Genomic DNA, 20,951 nt, shown 5'->3' with positions numbered 1-20,951 from the left:
AGTCGGATACAAACTCCACAACTCTGATCGAATTAGCAACGTGTCTCGTGTTTATTGTCAACGAAGACATAAAAAATGACAAACACAATTACCCTCTCTTTTGTTAAACAGGAAAAGAAATATTTTGAGTGACAGCGAATGGAATTACAGAAAATGGAATTGCATCAGATGGAAATACAAATGTGTTGTACAAAGCTGAACAAAAGTGGACATGTTTCAAAGGTTGAATACATCAGTTCTTTTCAGACATTTCTTCTTTGCCTCTCATAGACACACATACAATTATATGTATGCAGTTATTATATATTAAAAGCATAGCAAAATGGCAACAAAACAATAAATAAAAAGGTTACTGTGCAATGTCTCATTTCAAGCTGGATTATCTTTAAACTTGTAACAATCTTTAAAAAAATGAAGGTCAATATTATATTAACATTTTTATATTAATATTTATGTTATTAAAACACATTCCTAGAGCAAAACAAATGCCCTGCTCAACAGTCTGGAACTAGGGTAAGTAGCCTTTTCAGCAGGGCAGATCAAATAAAAAACTTCCACAGTGCCTTCTTGAAATGTTAAAACTCTCTCACCTCTGATTCTCCTGCTTTGGCTGGGGCTGTTGGCAAACGTTAACTTTTAAACTTGAACTTAATGATCCCTCCCGATGCCTTTAGTCAGACTCTCACATACTTGGACCCCACCTTTGATGGAATCACTTTTGTATTTGGGGTTTGGCACCGTTTCAATACTGACGACCAAACAGAGCCAGTCTGTTTCACTGCAAAATACTCAGGATTTCTTTAGCGTTTTCGGTGTTCCAGCCCTGGCCCTGTAAGGGGCCCTCACATGCAGTAACATATTTATTAAGAATCTGCGTGCCAATGTCCCGAAACTGGAGGCGGTCCTCTTTGCGTTCTGTTGAATCCGCACTGCAGTCTTCGTACTTCACAGCCCAGAAACACATCTCTCCAATGTACATCATCGTCAACAGATGTGTGTCTGAGAAGACACCTATTCAACAAGAAGACATTTACAGAAGTAAATGTGTTCTGGATGTCATGCCAAACCATTCAGTCCTCATGGAGGAAAATACTTGTGTGTTTACCTTCAGAGAGGAAGTTGGCTGTAGTAGTGTCATGAAGGACAACCCCATCGCTAAGCTTCACAGAGTTCCTCACTTGTAACATCCTCATCAGGTACCGCACTCCCTCCTGAATGCACTGGAGCAGAGTGACTGGATTTAACAACTACTTATAACCGAATTATCATTATAGCAATCATACAAATGAAGTCTGTCCTGCTCAAGTCCAAAACTGTATTTTTTAAAAAAAACAGCTCACCTTTAGGAATGTGTCCTTGTTTTTCTTAATCCACTGTTTTCTCTGGTGAAGAGTGTGGCAATACATGTACAGCAGAGCTCCACGTCTCCAATAAAGGCATTCAAGTAACTCGAGGCCTAGCACAGACTGCACCTGCACAGACCAAAGGAGTTCATGGAGTGCAGTGAGTCCAAGATACTTTAAAACAATAAAACACTGCAAGAAATGACAAGTCTGGACTTTAAAAGCACAAAGGAGCTCCATGGATAACAATGTGCTGAATGGACAATGTAGACAAGACAGAGAAGAACTTTACAACTTGGAAACTGCTGTAGAGTCTGATGTAGAGTCTAGAATGTCTCAGTGTTTGTAACTTTGTAACTATCAAATGCTGTTGCAAAAGGTACTACTTCCTAATGCTAAATATTTGTTGACACATAATTTTTATTTTATGTTATTGTGTATTTTGATTCCAGTCTCTGCACTGACATTGGGTTGTATCCGTGTCATCAGATACCAAAAGTCAAGTATGAACATCGTATTGAAAACCCATGACTGTGGCAGTAGTGGCTCTTCAGAGCTTAGCAGTACACTGTTGACACACTCACCTCTTGACCAGGGGCCAGTCTCCCAGCCAAAACCTCAGGTTCAGTTAAATCTTGAAGAAGCTGCTGGATTTTTCCTGGTGAACATTCCTCTGGGAACTCAAGATCCACCAGTCTGTTCTCCTCAAAGAACGTGATGTCAAGAATCACCTAAAGAATCACAAATAAGTTTTTGTTAGAGCTGTATAACAACGTCACAGCAGATAGCACAATGCCCTTTGTCACCAGCCAGAAAAACAATAACACAGTGTGTGTATTGTGCCATTTTTATAGCCCAACGCATTTTTGCTCCATACCTGTGTGTAATCCTGGAGCAGCTTGGACAGAGTGCTGCTCTCTCCTCCGTGCCTGAAATAGCTTTTCAACTTCTCGAGTATGGAGGCTGCATTCTGCAGATAATCATCGTCTAAAACAATCAAACCAAAAACGAAACGTGAACTCATGAAACATGACCGTAACTCTACCTCCCGGTCTATTTACGACATACAAACCCATCCATGTGGATGAACACACGTTTGTAAACACTCATATCACGGCGCAATAAACAACAGTACGCACACAAATATAAAACACGCAATAAGGTCTTATCATGTCATCGTTAGCAAACACCTCCCGCTTACAAAGCAAATCTTCAAAGTTTCAGTTTTTTTACATTTTCACTCAAACAAATTGAGACTGGTCTAAGCTCTGATGAACCACAAACAACATAATTGTCCTCTAAACATCACGGGAGCATCTTTAGTCAACATTTTCATCACACAGCGCTGTTGCTATAGTTGCAAGCTAACTGAGATAACATTAGCTCGCTAGGTTTACTGGTGGCTAATGAAGTAGAATAGCTACAAGTCATCTAAGAACTGCGCTAAAATGCCCCGAAATGCTAAATGTGCGTTAAAGGATAGCGAATACCTGGTTTCTCGGCTTTGAGACTGGCGCATTTCACGTCTAGGTCGAATATTCGTCTCTCCAACTCAAAGCCCTGTCGCCTGTAGTCGTCGGCCATGACTGAAAGTGAGGTCACGTGACGCTGGGATTAGTCACGTGTTTAGAAAAAGCCACAAAAGCGCGTGCCAAAAATAAATAAAAGATAAGTAATAAAGACAGAAAATATTTGTCAGCTGTTGGCTTTCATATGTGATAAACGTTCTGTAGATAAAACGTATACTTGTAGAGCAATTGTTTTGTAACAGTAAGGCTATGTTTGGCCTATAATAAAGTTAAAAGAACGCTAACGTTTCGTGAAGGGTCTGCTGTTACTATTTTTCTGGAATATTCCACATTGTGGCATTGACAATATTTATTTTTGCTCTATTCCATTACAGGTTGCTCTAACACACCTTGAAAAACATGCGCGGGTCGCTTCTCCAAAGATCTGACCTGTAACTTGATCTGGGGCTTGTCCACCTGCTTGTCTCCATAGAAATAGATATCATATGTTTAAAGCCGTACTATGGAACACCATGGATGCAAGCCCGTGGCAATCAGTCTATCCACCAAAAAAGATACAGTGTGCACTTTGCAAATTGTTACACATGAATACAGTCTATAGTATATTAATAATATCTTCACAGTGCCTATATCTGCACTTTGGAGAGTTGCTATTCGATTTTTTATTTAAGTATTTATTTATGTATTTATTTTATTATTTATTTAATGTTTTTTTGTTTGTTTTTTTTGTTTTTTTAAATGGACTAGGCTATTGGCAATAAACCGACACAAGGGGGCAGTATTGTATCACTTAAAATGCTGTTTCCCATCCTAGCTCAGATAATCTCAGTATATTTTTCTTAACTTCACCCACACAAAACTTGGCCTGATAAAAATGTTGTTGTTATTTTACCAGCCTAGCCGTCCTTGAATTATGCACATTTGTGACAAAACGACACTAAAGCCTGTCATCGCTCATAAAGGATGTTCTGAAAGTGCGAGAGAAAAGTTGATATTGGTTGGTTGTTGTGTGATTAGCAGATCCCAGCTGCTCTACACAAGGTTGAATCAGTCCCTCGTAATGCATAATCCATGAGTTTGTATTTTCCCTTGAAATATGAGTCTCCCTTTGAAGTGCACTGTGGTATTATTGTTCCGCGTCCTGAAGAGTAATAATGTTGATGTCTCATATGAGCTGTAATTACTGGATCTGGAGGTAGGAGGGCACTGCCAAAATGGGCTTGAAGTTTTCGGTGTGGCCTTGCTTTGAAGTAGAAGAGAGAAAGCAAACTAGTATTTATCAGCAAGGAACACACACGTTTGTCTACAGATTGGGACTAATACACACAGTGACTCAATGGTCAAAGAAATGGAAAACAAAAAAAAACAAAAAACACACTATTTTTGGTAAAATCACAACCAGAATTAAACTTTTTCCCCACTTTTTGCTATTTTGTTGAAGCGATCCTGGGCCTTGTTATAATCTTATATATAGCACTTTTTCACCTCCATTTGGCACTCAAGGACCTACTCTCTCACCCATTCACCCACACAGACCATGAGAGCAAGGTCGGTTAAGCGTCTTGCCCAAGGACACATCAGCATTATTCACCTGTGGGAGCTGGGATCAAACTGCCAGCTCGTGGGGTGGTGAATCTTACTGCTCATCAAATGTTAGGACAGATTAAATAGTTTTTGTGTTGATGTGTTTGAGGCAGTTGTTTGTTTTTTATATTGTGGAAAGTGGAGTGGTTAGTTTTCCAAATTCAAGTCAAAGGGCCTAAGTCAAAGCCTTAATTCAATAAACATGAAAACAACTAAATTTTATGCATTTTTTAGCACACAATAATAGTTTCTTCCATATTACAGTGTGGTTTTATTCTTGTCCTTCCTCTTGTTCTGATATAGATCAAGACCATTCGAAAACTCTTCTGGTACGGTGCATTTTTATCCTATTTATGTTTCTTTTTTCAGTATTTCAGTGCCTCAGTTGGTAGTGTCGGAGTGATTGTGCACTGATCTGAAGTTTGAATGTTTAAATTCTGCTTTTGACAAAAACATCTTTGAGAGATCGGTCAGATTCACTGTTCCACAAGTTAGCGGTGCGATTCCAGGTCCTACAGATCAATGCTGTTGTTGTGTCCTTGCGCAAGACACTTAACCCACCTCGCCCCCAGTGTCTGCGCACACTGGGGGCTCTTTGAGTGCCTTGAAGGTGGAAAAGCGTTATATAAAAATGTGACCGTTCACCATTGACCATTTATGATCATTTCAAATCTGGGTTTAACCTCCTGAGACCCGAGCTTTAATCAAATAAAATAATAAAAAAAATAAGTAAATAAAAAAATAAAAATAAAAATACAATAAATATAATAATAAAAACAAATAAAAATAAAATAATTAAATAAAAATAATTAAATAAAAAATAAATAAATAAACAAAAAAAATATTCTAAACTCTTAGAAATATTCAAAATTGAACATGTTCTTGTTGCTGTTCTTCTAAAAATTTGCACTGTGGCCTAAACAATCCAAAATGTGTTGTCCACAGATGAGGACGCCAGGTCTCAGGAGGTTAATCTGGACTTTTTTGACCACACTACTATCGATCAGAAGAATTGAGATGGTTACAGTGTTATATAAGATTAGTGTACGTGCCAAGTAAACAGTGCGATGGTATCGGCTCAGACTTCCCTTCCCAGTGTGGTCTGTTTAGAGTTTGAGCCGTGCGTCAGTTGTAGTGGTCGGATGAAGCGTCCTTGGCTCCGGCTGCTGTTGAGTCAAACCGGACGTGGAGCTCGGGTCCGTCAGCACATGTGAGAAGGCCTCTCCATCTGCGCTCTGTAGGACAACTGTGTGTCATGTTTGGTGTGAGATGATGAACTGTGATAAAGAGTTAGTGTCAGAAGCAGGATTTTTAAAAACGGAGGAGAAAGTGACCTAGTTTTTTAAGAAGTGGAGAGGTTAGACGCAAAACTGTTTGGTGACACGGCTGCAGGTCACGAGCAGATTATGGAAATATTGATACAAATGTTGTTTTAAATATATATTGTTTTACCCCAATATGTATGTTTTGACCCATTTTCATAGCACGTCCAAGCTTGACTAAAAATGTTCAAAATGAAACTCCAATAAAAAAAGAAGTCCATATTAGCTTTTATAAATCAGTACTAACTACATTTAGACTCGTTTAAAACAGCAAAGTTCGCTCTATTGTTAAAAGGCTTAAATTCACATGTTAATTTAGAGCCTTTTGAGCACCCATATTGAAGACCTTAGCACCCCTTTAGCTGCTCCAACAAAAAATGTCTTGCACTACCCCTGATCAAGTATATCAATATTAATAAAATGCTGCAAAACGTTAGTTGTAAACTTCCAAATATGAGAATACTGACTTTCCTTTTGTGGGATACTTAACCCAGCTAAAACATTTGAAGACATGTTGAACACATTTCTGTTGGACTGATGAAATATTGTCTGAATATTATGGGATATGCCCCAAAAATATCAGCATTTTCATATTGCCCACTCCAATGCGATCGCTGGAAGATTGAATGATCCCAGCTCCAACGAGAGGAAACCGTTCTGTGTGTCCTTGGGTAAGACATAGATGAAGTATGAATTTGGTGAGTGATGGGTGGTGGTGGTTTTGGTCCAAAATAGTGCTCGACAGATTGGCAGCCACATTTGTAATCAGCTCACCTCAGGGCAGCTGTGGCTACATCACCACTGACTCATACTGTCCTACATTACGCAAAATGGACTCTTGAGTTTTAAGTCATGTTGGAATGTTGTAACATCATCAAAAACATACCCAGGATTGCGTTTTGTTTCATTCACATATGTTTGTAATGCAGTAAAAGTTTCATTGCCTCAAACATTATACAGTACAAATACCAGGATAAACCAAACTTTATACAAGAATGGGAATAAAAGCTTTTAGGGTCATCACAGATTAAATGACATAAGGGGAAATTTACGAATGGGCTTCACACCTGCCACCTACTGGTAGAAAATCAAATAAACCTACAGATAATAGCATTAAAGAAGACCTGTTGTGCTTGTGTCTGCTCTATAGTTATAATCTATGACACCTGTGGATCATTATGTTATAATTTGAACATTTTAAATTGCAATATTGATCTAAAATGAGTTAGAACCATGTTAGAAAACGGCAGTGCCCAATGGGAGCTGACATCGCTGTAAATGTCGCCACAACAAAGACCCGTGCAGTTGTCGGCTCCTCCTATGGATAGCTGAAGATCACACCAGCGAATATCAGATTTTTTTTTTACCTTTGAGCCAACATGATTATGGAACACTGCTGAATCCTACATCTATCATCGATTAAGAAAATAAAACTGTAGAGTGAAGTAAGTAGAGAGCAGTGGGTGTTTGCCGGTAGCAGTGAAAACAGGGATTGATTGGCAATATGGCGGCTTGAAAATAACCGATTAAAGATTGCTTAAACATGCACAAATCACTCCAAATACAACTTCCAGAGGGGAAATCAGAAGGAGAAATAGCTACAACATAGTTAAAACCTGTGAAAAGTCAATTCTGCTTTAATAATGTGTATTTGTGACCCACCGTGACTAGAGCTGTAACCTTTATACCCCAATACCTTTTGAATATTGTATTTATATTTGACCTGCTTTCTGAGCCTGATGTATTTGTGAGTTGATGTGAATGTCTAAAGGGGGCAGACACAGCATGACTTTTCACTTCAGCTATGCATTATGTTATTATGTCTGTATTCTGCTCAAGACTCAAACAGCAGAAGAAGTGACACGACCTACAGAAACAGCCTGAGGTATTGAAAAGTTCTTTACAACAAAATGTTATTGAGCATCTCTATTGTTTTTGTTTTCATATTTTCCACGGGACAGTGTCAGTTCTGTTGTTAAAGAAATAAAATGCGTTTATACCTTGATACAGCTCTGACACTTGATCAGGGCTGTCTCCGGGTTGGTTAATAAAGTTTTGGAGTTTTTTGGAATTAGATTGTGAATAAGATCGTGTCTGTAACAAACGAAACTGAGGATTCAAGAGTTCAATTTTTTTCATGAAATCCTGATCTGTATCAAACCTACAAACACTTTAAGACAGAAACTGGTTCACCCAAAAGACAAAACCCCGAGCCACAAACAAAGCAATGCAGTTTACTCCATTCAGTGTAGTGAAGACTGAAGAAACAAAACATCCACTGCAAAAGAAAAAGTACCAACACCATCGTGAGAGCAGCTCAGGACCCCAGTCTGCTGTGCATCTCCATCTCAAAGTCACTAACCACTCGAAAGGGGAGTTATAAAGGCATTTTTTTGTTAGGAAAGACAATCCATCTTTGAACATGAATGGGAGGCTTACACATAATCTATCTCCTATTTATAATTTTATCCTTAGACCTAAGTCAAAACAAGGAAAACAGCAGTGAAAGCCTGTATGCTAATAAGTTTAGTCACAGTTCAGCGTGTACTTTTATAAATGAGACTTTTGGACAATGTTTTAAAGTGGAAGTCGTTTTAAACCTCTGATCCAAGAGATTCCGTCTATTCTGAAGAAGGAACTGGTCAGAGGACTTTATACTGCTATAAGGGGAGGAATTAGAACTGAAACCTACTGCTGAGAAGAAAATGGGTTGCTGGGGTGTATTGTCTGGAGTTACTTTCTCTGTCCTAAATTCGCACTTTCTTAGTGTATTTCAGACTGCAGAGGTGGGTAAAGTAGCCAAATTGTACTCAAGTAAAACTAAAATTGCTTAAAATAATATTACTCAAGTCGTATAAAGTAGTGGTCCAAGAAATTACTCAAGTAAGAGTCAAAAAGTATTTGGAAAAACTACTAACAGCTGTGACATAATATCTGATTTATGGTTTGGTTCAAGCCCATTTATGGTTTGGTAACTCAGTTGGTAGAGTCCACTGATCTGAAGGTTGCCAGTTCGAATCCCTCTCTCGGCATAAGGATCATTGGTTGAGCAGTTAGATCCACTGACCCACAGGTTAGCGGTGCAATTCCAGCTTCCACAGAAAAATGCTGTTGTTGTGTCCTTGGGCAAGACACTTAACCCTCCTTTGCCCCCAGTGTCTGTGCATGTGAGTGGGTGAGTGGGTGAGTGGTCCTTGATGTAAAATACTTTGAGTGCCTTGAAGGGGGAAAAGCACTATATAAAAATGTGACCATTGATCAATTTGAAGTTAATTTAATTGAAAGAACAAAATATTCAATAATGCACAAAATAAAATGTTACTGAAGTAGGAGTAAAAGTATAGAGAGTACAGTTTCATTAAAAATTTACTCAAGTAAATGTAACTATAACTGAGTACTGCCCCCGTCACACTGTACCAGCAAAACCAGTGTTTATAATCAGAGTAATCAGAGGAAGAGGGATGAGCTGACAGGATATCCCAGCTCAAACAGGGAGGCTGCTGCGCACATTTCCTCCTGCTTCTCCCAACGCCACATCAGCACCAGCAGGAGTGTCCCCGTCCTGAGGTCAAAGGTCAGCGGGGTCAAGTAGGCCCCTCCCACTGTCATTATCCACTCATCACCTGCCAGAGACTCCATGCCGACACCAGAAGTGTCTCTTTCTCTGGCTCCTGACATCAGCTTTCACTATTTTTATAATCCTCAGTTCTTTTCTTTCTCTCTCTCCATTATGGTTTTCACATTCTTCCTCGCTCCATCTGCTCCCTGCTTCTGTTGACTTTCATGTTTGCTCTTGTTTTGTCCCCCTGCCATTTTCAGGGGGAAGAGTCTAGGACTTTTTGTTGAAGTTGCCGCTTTGGATCGCAACACCAACTGCTCTTTTTGCTTGAGATTTGGGAAGGTTGTGTGTGTGTGTGTGTATATATATATATATATATATATATATATATATATATATATATATATATATATATATATATATATATATATATATATATATATATATATATATATATATATATATATATATATATATATATATACACACACATACATACATATATACACACATATATATATATATATATATACACACATATGTTTTTTGATTTTTTTTTTTTGTTTTTTTACCTTTTTTCCTTTCTACATAATTCCATATATCTTACTTCATATATTTGATGTCTTCTGCATGTATCTAACAACTAGCAAAAAAAAAAAAAAAAAAAACCCACATTGAATGAGCTGGTGTGTTCAAACATTTGACTGGTAGCTCACTCGTTTGTGATTGTGATCCTGGGACTGTGGATGTGGTTTTTGAGCTGGAGAGCACAGGCTAATGTGTGTCAAAAATACAGCCAAAACTGGGGCAAGGCTCAATGCAATATGGATGTTATGTCAAAGTGAATATTTCATGATGCAAAACAATGTACTGTAATAAAATAATGAATGTGGATGGGCTAAATGGAGCGGCAGTGATGTCATCTCTAGAGTTTGACATGCAAATGTAGATTATGGAGTTATTCACATGAGCAAAACCAGGTACAGGGAATAAACCATCGGCTCTGAGCGCTTTGCTTTTTAAGGAAATGGGGAGATAATAAAATATGATGTGACTGTTCCTCTCCAGTGAGTCAGGCTTTTGTAAACAGCACATGAGCAAAGCACATTTAGGTAGTTAGTAAAAGTAAAAGTATATGGTATAAAAGTATATGGTAGCAGATTGTTCTAAGTTCTAATTAGTGTAGTACTTTTCAACCTTTTCAACCTGTGGGTCAGTGGAATCACCGCTCTACTTTTTATGTCCACAGCAGGATTTGAACCGCCTATACTATATGTGTTTATTAAATTATAGGTGTTTTAGTGTAAAAAAATAAGAAATTGAATTTGTATTTTGAAGCTCTCCTCTCCACAAGTCTGACCTGTAACTTGGCTTTGTGTTGCTACATGCTTGTTTCCATGGAGATAGATAAATTAAATGCTATAGGGAACATTCCAGGCAAAGTAATAACTCATCTAACGTCTTAACTGTGCATTCATTTGTGATTAATCTGATCCTATTGTCTAGTCGTTCTCAGCGTATCGTCTACAGGTCATTTTGGGCCTTTGGGATACATGTCTTTGTCAATTAAAGAGCTGACAATTATAGCTGTAATTAAGCACGAGTGAGGGGCGTGGCCTCAGACGACTCTTAAAGCAACAGTACAATAAAAGCCATCCATGTTGAACACTGGGCAATTAGCCTTTTCTTCTATTAGCATCTGGTGCCATTCTCCACCAGCTTTCATTTGTCCCACTGAAAAGCAATGGCCTATTCATTACAATGGTGAAAGAAAGTGGCTGTCCAAGCATTTACAAATCAGCCCCTAGAGCAAAAGTCTCACTTTTATTTGGCTGGTAGAAACAAAGCCATTCCTCAACTGCTTCACTCATTTCTAAAACATTCAGGATTCTTGTAAAGCCTTTTAGATGTTTCAGTGTTTTTGTCTGCATTATGTTAAATCCTCCTTATTGTTCAGTGCAGTGTTTGTCAAACTTTCACTACAAGTACCACCTAAGATACTATTTGGCTTTGTGAGTGACACCAGACCTAAAACTGCACTATATCAGACCTGTTTTGGGGGTAAACCAGGTTTGAAATACAGTGGTGGATGAAGTACTGAGTTTAGTTACTGAAGTAGAAGTACAAATATGGAGGTAGAACGTTGCTCAAATAAAAGTAAAAGTATCACATGAACAAATCTACTCAAGTTAAAGTATTTAAGTCCCCGTTTAAAAATGTACTTCAAGAGTAAAAGTATTTCCCACAATGTTATTAATTTGTGATATTGTGATATTGTGGTATTAAAATCCTACGTATTTTTGTCAATAGTTGCAATATGAAGACATTTCTTAATTTTTCTTATGAATTTTGTGTGTGTTTTTTGTTTTTTGTTTTTTTGCTCAAAGCTGGAGCTTGAACTCGAAATCTTTAGTCAGGATGTTAAAAATAACTCAACAAATCATATGAAAAGTACTTTTTACTTTTCAGACTATTTCAAAATGTAGGAGTAGAAAGTACAGATACTTGGTCTCAAATGTACCGGTAGTGAAGTAAAAGTAATACCACTGCATCCACTGTAAAGTATACAGTAAAGTACAGTAAAGTACAGATACCTAAAAAAAATTCTAGTTAAGTACAGTACTTTACTCCTTGTACTTTGTTACCTTCCAGCACTACTGAAATGAGACTAAAACATTAATAATTTCTAAATAATCATCATCCTAAAGGAGGACAACTGCATGAACAGACTTGTCTCTAAATAAAACAAATACTCAAACTGCAAATGTTTCAATGTACCACCAATGGAACATGGCCCACAGTTTGAGAAACACACTTGTTTAGCTCTCAATAAATTATAATAGAAAAATGTCCATGAAAAAAGAGTGTAAGTGTGTGTGTACGTATGTGTGTAAGCGTGTGTAAATGTGCGTGTAAGTGTGTGTGTAAATGTGTGTGTAGGGGTGTGTGTGTTTGTGTAGGTGTGTGCGTGTAGGGGTGTGTGTGTGTTTGTGTGTGTGGGGGTGTGTGTGTAAGTGTGTGTGTAAATGTGCATGTAAGGGTGTGTGTTTGTGTGTAGGTGTGTGTGAGTGTGTGTGTGAGCAGTCAGTGGATTTGACCGCTTAACCAATGACGTTTATGTCAAGAGCGGGATTTAAAGTGCCCACCTTCGGATCAGTGGACAAACACTCTACAAACTGAGCTCCTGTCGTCCAAATTAAGCAGAATTACTCCTGACACATTTCATCCAAATATAAAGTGATATAATATGAATAATATCTGGATAGAGAGGTACACAGTCCAGTCTTTGGTGCAGGTCTTCATTATTTTGTTATGTCATAAACAGACTAATTAGCTGCCGCTTCAATGGGCAAACAAGTTACAGTGAACAGAAAAAAAAAAAATCTGTTTATTCCAAATGATTGCATACTAAGTACTTTGAATAACATTGAACAGTAAACAGCATACTTCAAAAGACATTCAAACTAATCTGAATATAAATAATGCAACACTTAAAGAAAGGACATTTTTCACAACGCAAATGTCAACAGAACTAACAAATACAACAGAGGAACAAAATGCCCCTCCAACGGGTTTCACAAAGATGACGAATTAGGGCCATTATCAGAGCAATAAACAGCTCAAATCAAAATATCCTGTCTTTTGAATGTGAAAGTCCTCAAAATGTCACTTACAAGAGGACGCTTAACAATGAATGTGTTTCCTTTAGACCAAATCATTACCATCCTCAGCCCTAAACCGAAAAAAGGAAAACAATGGAGCCAGGCCAGTATGCGAATAAGTGTGAAATCACTCATTAGGGGCCTGAATGGTTATGCGAAATATGACTCAGGCACAGCTCACACTAACTCAACAGACCAGGCCAACGAACAGAAACAGTAAACGAACAGGTGTGTTAGTTTCAGTGTTCAGTGTGTTAGTTTAGCTTAGAATTACATTTTTCTTTTACTACAAATCATAATAATAAAAAACACCATGATTAATTACACAGATTTTTTTGAAGTCCTTATTCTGACATACTGCAGTCACACGTTACCACAGGCAGGGAGTTAAATTTACTTGAGTACACGTGCAAGAAATTGTACTTTCTAGCAGCATACTTTTGCTCCTACTTATATAATATTGTTTTACTGAAGTAGCAGTACTCTCAGTTGAGTAAAAGTTGTGGCTCCTCTTCCCGCTGTAACTCTATATAAGTGACAAAAGCTTTATGTCGACAACATCTGTTTTTCTTGTGCAGCTCCTGTAGATATGATGCATTTGGGAGATTTTGTACTTTATTTAATTTAATGTTTTGTCCTTCATATTATACTGTTATATGTATTAAGTTGCTCTTAGTAGTAGTTTCTCCAAATGCTCAAGTAATTTATTAGACCATTACTATGTACTCCTAGAGTGTGACGTAGGCTGGTCCTTAGCGGTAGGAGGTGGGATAGAAGACAGTAGCAGAGGTGTGGTCCCCTATTAATTATTGATTTATTTATTTGTTTTATTTTACTTTTATTTTAATGTATTTATTTATTTATTTTTTTCACGTACCAAAATGCATTGTGCAACTGGAGGTTCGAGAAGCCACATCTCCTCCAGCAGCAGAACGTGGTATGATTGTTTCAGGCTCCTTTTATAACCGCACCACTAACTGGATAAAACTATTGTTATTTAAAATGGGTGTTTAATAATAAATAACATTAGCTCTTTAAAACTCTTAAACCTCCATAAAACCAAATAAACCCATAAACCAAATTAATTTTATACATATATTACACACATAACCCTAAAAGAAACACCAAAGATGTTTAAAACCCATAAACCCTTTAAAATGCCCAAAAATGCCTCCCCTACACATGCCCCGCCTTGGTCCTGTCCCAGAACCTTTTTAAGGGAGCTCGTTTCCCCAGGGACCTCTTTGACGCTCGGACACAAAAACACAGGAAGTAAGTTAAGCATTTTTAAAACATGATTCACTAAAAACACTACAAATTACACAACACACCAACACTTAAAAGCGTTCTTAAACAAGCATTGCACTAACATTGAACATGTCCAATTTCAATTAATTAGCTGTTAACTTAAGTTTGTCCTCTTTCCCCTCCAGTACACACAGCTTCAGTTAAAATGCCTCCAGATCTAAAATTGGGTAAAAGGAGACAAGTTAAATAAATATTTTTAACATTCTTTTTTGCAATGTCTTTTGTTAAAGTGCAAATAATGTTCAAAGTGTTGTGTGGGACTATAGTGTATGTGCATATAATGAAAGGTGCTGTTATTTTAGCAACAAATGGGCTGTTTATTGCGCTGAGTAATATTATTTTGAAGTAACGTTCCTCTACTTAAGCCCATTTTTTGCTCCTCTACTCACCTACCTCTGTGTGTTACTCAGCGTTTGGACAGGTTTGTGACTTACAGCCGGTGAATCCTCCTGAAATGGCGGTGCTGGGACCATTATACTCCATGATACCAGGTTATTATCCAGGCCTGATTTACGCAGCACCGGTCGACCCCTGCCCACCCTGACCTACTTTCACTTTCATCTGAGGATCCATCATTTAACAATCCAAAACCATGCTCTATCTGCTGAAGAAGGCGCGGCCGCTTCATCAAGACGCCGTTCACTCTCATGTGACACCCACAAAAGTCCTCAGAGGTATGTGGTCTAACATGCTCCCACTCTATTATTGTGCTATGCTGAATTTCAATTGCATTAAGCGAAGGGGAACGGTCATTTTGAAGGGCGTCTCAGAGGAGTGGGACCTTTGGGTGTTGCCTCCGGTTGGTGTATGTAAATATGCGCATTTGCCAAGGTCACTGTTAAGATTTCAATGGGTTTTCTTCGACAAGCTGCCAGAGAAACAATGAGTGGTGTGTATCATTTAATTCACCTTTATTATTTCAGGTGTGTATTTACTGAAGGCTGAATAATGCAACTGAAATATGGCAACATTTAAAGGTCCTAGATTATGTAAAATTGACTCTTGTGAGCTTTAAGCCATGTTAGAGCATTGTCATCTCATTAAAAACAGACCTGGAGTTGTGTTTTGTTTCAGTCACACATGTTTGAGTAACCCTGCATTATTAGTCTGTCTAGAAAAAGCAGTTACAGCAGATACCGTAGTTTCATTTTTGTGCGCAAACGAAACTTGTCGAATATAATCGTCCAATCAGATCTGTTTATTTCAGTGACACTTGCGAAACAAAGGAGCTCATTGGTCACCTCTGATTTACAAATAAAATCTAATTTATCTCACCTCAGCTTAAGAGTTTAGTGCTTCGCTCATATTCTGTAGAAATCCGCCATGTTTTTAGCCTCAGATTTTTTTTCCCTCTTTATTTTTCCAATACAGACAAACCATGTGTGACCCTGATTGGCTAATCCATCTGTCAATCACACCCATTTGAAAACAGGGGGATTCATCATTGACCAGACTCACATCTTCATAAAGTGTTGCAGCAGTAGTGAGCTGAGTGATGTAAAACAAAAATAAGTTAATTTAATTTTCACTGATATAAACAAACACAACATTTTCACCGTAGTGTTTGATATATGAAATTGGTCATATTTAGGATCGTCAACATTGCACAAAATAAAATAATGGACCTATTTGATGAATGTCGTGACATTTTTTTCCATATAATTTTGTGCAGGGCTCCACAAAAAATCCACAAAAAATAAAATGGTTAAAAAACTCTGACATGAAGAACAAAATATTTACAGAAATGTTGCATTCAAGTTGAGCTTGAACAAAAGCCATAACAAAATGTATATATATATTGTGCCATATAATTTTCAGCAGGTTTCCAAATAACAGATCCAAATCCACAAAAAAAAAAAAAAAAAAAAAAAAAAAACTGCAACATTTCTGTAAATAATTCTGTAATTTCACATCTTTCAAATTAAAAGATTTTTTTTGTGCCATATAAATTTGAACAGGTTTCAAAATGGCAGATCCAACATTCATATAAACATTCTGGGATTTCACATCTTTCATATTAGGAAAAAAATCCGTTCTTTGTTTCCACCCCCAGCTCTGCATCTTTGGGTGTATTTTAGTGAAGCGAAGCATTGAAAGAATTTATTCCAGATGTTGTCAAAACATGGAGTCGATCACATCAATTCCGAGAACTCTTCCAATTGACATTTTTTTGGAACGGAATTTTCTTTGTTCTGCTAATGTCCAACCAACTACTATTGTCTCGATCAACATTATGGGCAGAAGAATTTCCATCTCAGCACTCGCTTGTCTCCATGCAGATTTCTATGGCTGTATGTCGTCCCAATGAAATGGAGGACATCATTTACTCACAGTCGGGTCAGAGTAGAGTCTAAGCCCGGCTGAAACAGACAGCGAAAGGCGTCCCGTCCTGAAATATACATGAGCACTATGGGCCGATGACTTATTCAGAAAGACCTGTGCGTACGTGCCATCAAACCCACCAATCGGAGCGTGGCATTCAGATGAGCTTAAACACTCACGATGAAGGGGGTGCGCTGAAAGGAACGCGCCGCCCGCCACATCAGGGCAACATCTGTCACCACTTTGTACGTCACCATGGAGATCTTGTGCCCCTGAAGTCAAAACAATTATTCCCAACTCCTAATCTCATTCATGGATGGAGCGGGAAGGAGGCAGGTGCACCGGGCTCTGTGGGAATACACAAGTACGCTGGTTGTTTACAGTGAGCAGTTGTACAGGCAAAGGTCAGACGGCAGTTTGTTAGCGAGTTGTTTGTGTGTAGCATAATTGGATATACATATTATGCATTGTTGTTGCTAATGAGATGGAAACATATTGGCACTGACTGAAATAGTATCAAAATACATTATAATTAGTGAAGGGAAAGCTTGTCTTCCTGAAGTTTTAAGTCCTATATTACACAAAATGAGCTGTAAATCATGTTAGAATGTTGTTACTTCCTCAAAAACATACCTGGAGTTGTGTTTTCATTCACACATGCTTGCGTAACCCTTTATTTTTAGTCTGACTTCTTCTCCAAAACTGAAAATGCTCCGTTCCACCTTGTGATGTCATTAAGCAAACGTTAACAGCTACATTTTGCCTTTAGTTTAGCTTAAAAATGTGAATTCCAGAGCTGAAATTATCCAAATGATTCTAGTGAAGGTGTATGAAGTTTAAAAACACAGTGGAGCACTCCCTGTTTTACCATATGGCATCACAAGGTGGAACGGAGTGTTTTCAGTTTCGCCTAAATATGCAGGATTCGTGTGTTAAATATGTGTGAAAGAAAGAAAACAGAACTCTGGGTATGTTTGTGATGAGGAAACAACATTATAGCACAGACCATAAAATGATGTAATATGGGCTCTTTAACCTTCTCTTAAATCAAAAGTGATCTAACCTTATAATCTTGTGAGTTTGCATAAGACGATATTGGAAAGTCACATTATAAAAGCAAAAATATGTTCCAAGATTCAACTTACCACAACTGCTCCTGTTCTTCTGCATACACGCTTAGGGTTAAGTGAGATTTTATTATCCCCATAGGGAAGTTTGTCCTCTGCATTTGGCTCATCGTCTCCTCCCCCGGGACACCTGTCAGGAGCAGAAAAGCAACTGCAGTATAGCGGCCAGGGAACTTTCTTCATGGAGGATTAGCCTATTGAGCCTGTTTTTAGGTTGATGGGAGGAAACTGGAGAACTAGGAAGCAACCCAGACACAGGGAGAACATGCAAAGAATGGCCTCACTTCACCGCGGAATTAAACTTGGGATTATTTTGTTGTGAAGTAGAAATGCTAACCGCTCATCCAATGCTACAGTTACAGCTTTGAATAATTTGTAATGGCTGTTCTCACCTTCACTTACACGTGCATTATGTAACTTTTCTGGTATGGGTCTTTGATAATACTGTATGTTCCAGAGTATAGTATTGAATCAGGCATGCCCAAACTGTGGCTCGGGGGCCAAATGCTGCACTCAGACCAAATTTTCTTGGCCCTCAAGCTTCCAGGTGAATTGGCTCATATTACTTTAAACAGTACTTTTTACTGCACATTTCTGAAAATCTACTTTAACAAGCTCATGTGAAATATTTAATGTGTCCCATTGAGGATGTAAGCATGAATAAAGGTCTAGTTCAGTCTAATTTGTAATAATAACACAGATTTGAAGTATTCACTGTACTGGCGACCAGTCTATGGCCCTCAATCGGCCCTCAGCTTTGTCTGTGCTTTATTTGTGGCCCTTAATGAGAAAAGTTTGGACACCCCTGTATTAAATGTACCTATCTCCATGGCGACAAGGAGGTAATGCCACCGATTCTAGTCACAGGTCTGATCTATGAAGCTGTGAAGACGTCCACTACACAAAACACAATAAGAATGCAAAAACGCTTTAATCGAATAAATGCAATATCGACACATTTAATGCCGCACTGTGTAACATTACCCCAGAATTGTTGGGGGGGGGGGGGGGGGGGGACTCTCAAAAGTGGACCTTTAAACATCCATATCTCTCAGTCCTATTCCATTTACCCGTGACGTCAATATCGCTTTTTCCCCCGACCTCATCAGCCACATGACGTCTATTTGTGATGCGGGCCGATATAAAAGTACTACCTCCCCCCTCTCCCCTCTTACCACCCCTCCCTCCATCCCTCCCTCCATCCCTCTCTCCTTCCTACACGGGCAAAGTCCCATCAGAGGTTGGTAGGACTAAGCTCTCTATCTGTCACTCCTAGTTACAGACCTATCATGCAGAAGTGCTGACTTATTAATGAACTGGAGGCAGACCTGGTACACCGAAGAGACTTGAGGCAGGAGCGGCGGGGGGAGGGGCTTACCGGGTCCGTCTCTCAATCTCTCTATGTGAAATACTTTACATCATTTTGCCATTAAAGTCCGCACACCTCTGCGTATACACTGCGATGTAGAAGTAACGTTTGCAGTTTACGGTGATGTTTTTATTGGACGTAACCCCAAAACGTCATAACATGTGATTTTTAACATGACTTATTAACCCTGTCCATCATGTCCGCGTATCAATAAAACATGAACGCCAATTTACTGTGAGTTGCTGTTGCTACGATCAGCCTGTTTAACTTCTCATAAAGTCTTTTTTTTTTCGATGGTAAAAAGAGGGCGAAAAGGCAGACAAGTTAAAGTAGAATTTGTTTATTCATATCTTATTCAATTTCTAGATTTTAACGTTGTGTCCTGTTTAATTCTTGATGACTTAAAGCATCAACGTTATTAAAATGTTATTTCAAAATGGAAAAACTCGACAAGGCTTGAAATAACACTGAACAGTTTACACAGCCAAAAGTTTGGACACACTTTTTCCATTTATGTTTCTTCTTTATTTCCATGATTATTTACATTGCAGATTCTCACTGAAGCATCAAAACTATGAATGACACATATGAAACAGCAGAGTAAACTTAAAAGAACTGCAAAGTTGTTTTAGATTTTAGAATGAAAAAAGTATCCACCCTTTTTTTTTTTTTTTTTCACTACTTGGCACTTTTGGCTTTTCTTGAGCCTGAAGCAACACAGCTATGAAGAGAAAACCATTTCAAGGAGACTTCATCATAAAGTTCATTGAGAGAAAGCCAAGGGTTAACAGCAATATCAAGGATTTGAATGAATAATATTAGCATGTGTTGAAGGTGTAGAAAGTAGCAAACAGAAGAAAAACTGAATTTGTATCCAAACTTTCGACAGGTAGCATACAGTGCATTTTTATACAGCGCTTTTCCACCTTCAAGGCACTCAAAGCTCTTTACAACAAGGAAACACTCACACATTCATACACCAGTGTCTTAAGTGTCTTGCCCGAGGACACAACCAAAGTATTCATCTGTGGGAGCTGGAATCGCACCACCAACCTGTGGTCCAGTGGATCTGACCGCTCAACCAAAGATGTTTACGTCGAGAGCTGGATTCGAACCACCAACCTTCGGATCAAAAAGACAAACTCTCAACCAACTGCTCTACTGTCATCCACATGGAATATTTGAATATCGATTTCAAATATTCAGCGACTATTCTGAGTGAAATACTTAGCTTCATCAGTGTAATTATTTGCCACAACAGTTCAATGTCAAAGAACGAAAACCAAACCAAGACTTCGCTAACACACGTAGCAGATTAGGTTCTATAACGGAACACAAAACAAATAGTTATAAATGAGTTCCTTCGGCAGCAGAGCACATCACTGTTTTTGCTCTGCGTCTAATTAAAATAGTGTGAGGTACCTGTGCCGGTTGTTACCCAGATGAAACGCTCTGATCTTGTATCACTGAGACGATCCTTTATGTGAAATATTTTATCTTTCCTCGTCATTGGCGCCTCCTTCTGTGAGTTTATAGGCGTCTGTATGTGGCTCCTGTAATGTAAAAATACACATCTATTTTCTTCACCATCAAAGCTCTTCTAAGAATGATTCCACCAGAGCAAGTCTACGTGTTTGTGATGATGATTCCACCCCCTTAAGCGAAATTAAACAGTGGGATGCTGATTGGGCATGTAAGATAACTTATGTTATTTTGTGAGCTGAAGTCGACCCGCTCCACCATTTTGGAGAAATATGCAACTGAGATTATCCTAAGACTTACGCCCATAGACTGTATATATATAAATGGACATAGCTAACCTTCTA

At 38.3% G+C, this 20,951-nt stretch overlaps 1 protein-coding gene across 1 annotated transcript; it reads right to left on the bottom strand.

The window, feature by feature from the left end:
- Positions 1-32: 32 nt before the first annotated feature.
- On the bottom strand, positions 33-2,942 carry rimoc1 (rab7a interacting mon1-ccz1 complex subunit 1). The gene is made up of 6 exons (XM_033972435.2): positions 2,834-2,942; positions 2,221-2,330; positions 1,928-2,074; positions 1,341-1,472; positions 1,106-1,220; positions 33-1,011 (listed from the first exon to the last, which is right to left on the bottom strand). Exons 1-6 carry the CDS (start codon positions 2,925-2,927, stop codon positions 776-778), a joined length of 834 nt encoding a protein of 277 aa, XP_033828326.1. The 5' UTR covers positions 2,928-2,942; the 3' UTR covers positions 33-775.
- Positions 2,943-20,951: the final 18,009 nt, after the last annotated feature.

This window comes from Periophthalmus magnuspinnatus, chromosome 9, assembly GCF_009829125.3.
Source record: "Periophthalmus magnuspinnatus isolate fPerMag1 chromosome 9, fPerMag1.2.pri, whole genome shotgun sequence".
Lineage (NCBI taxonomy): Eukaryota > Metazoa > Chordata > Actinopteri > Gobiiformes > Gobiidae > Periophthalmus > Periophthalmus magnuspinnatus.
The sequence above is the reverse complement of the archived record's forward strand: the minus strand, read 5'-3'. Positions and strand labels throughout refer to the sequence as shown.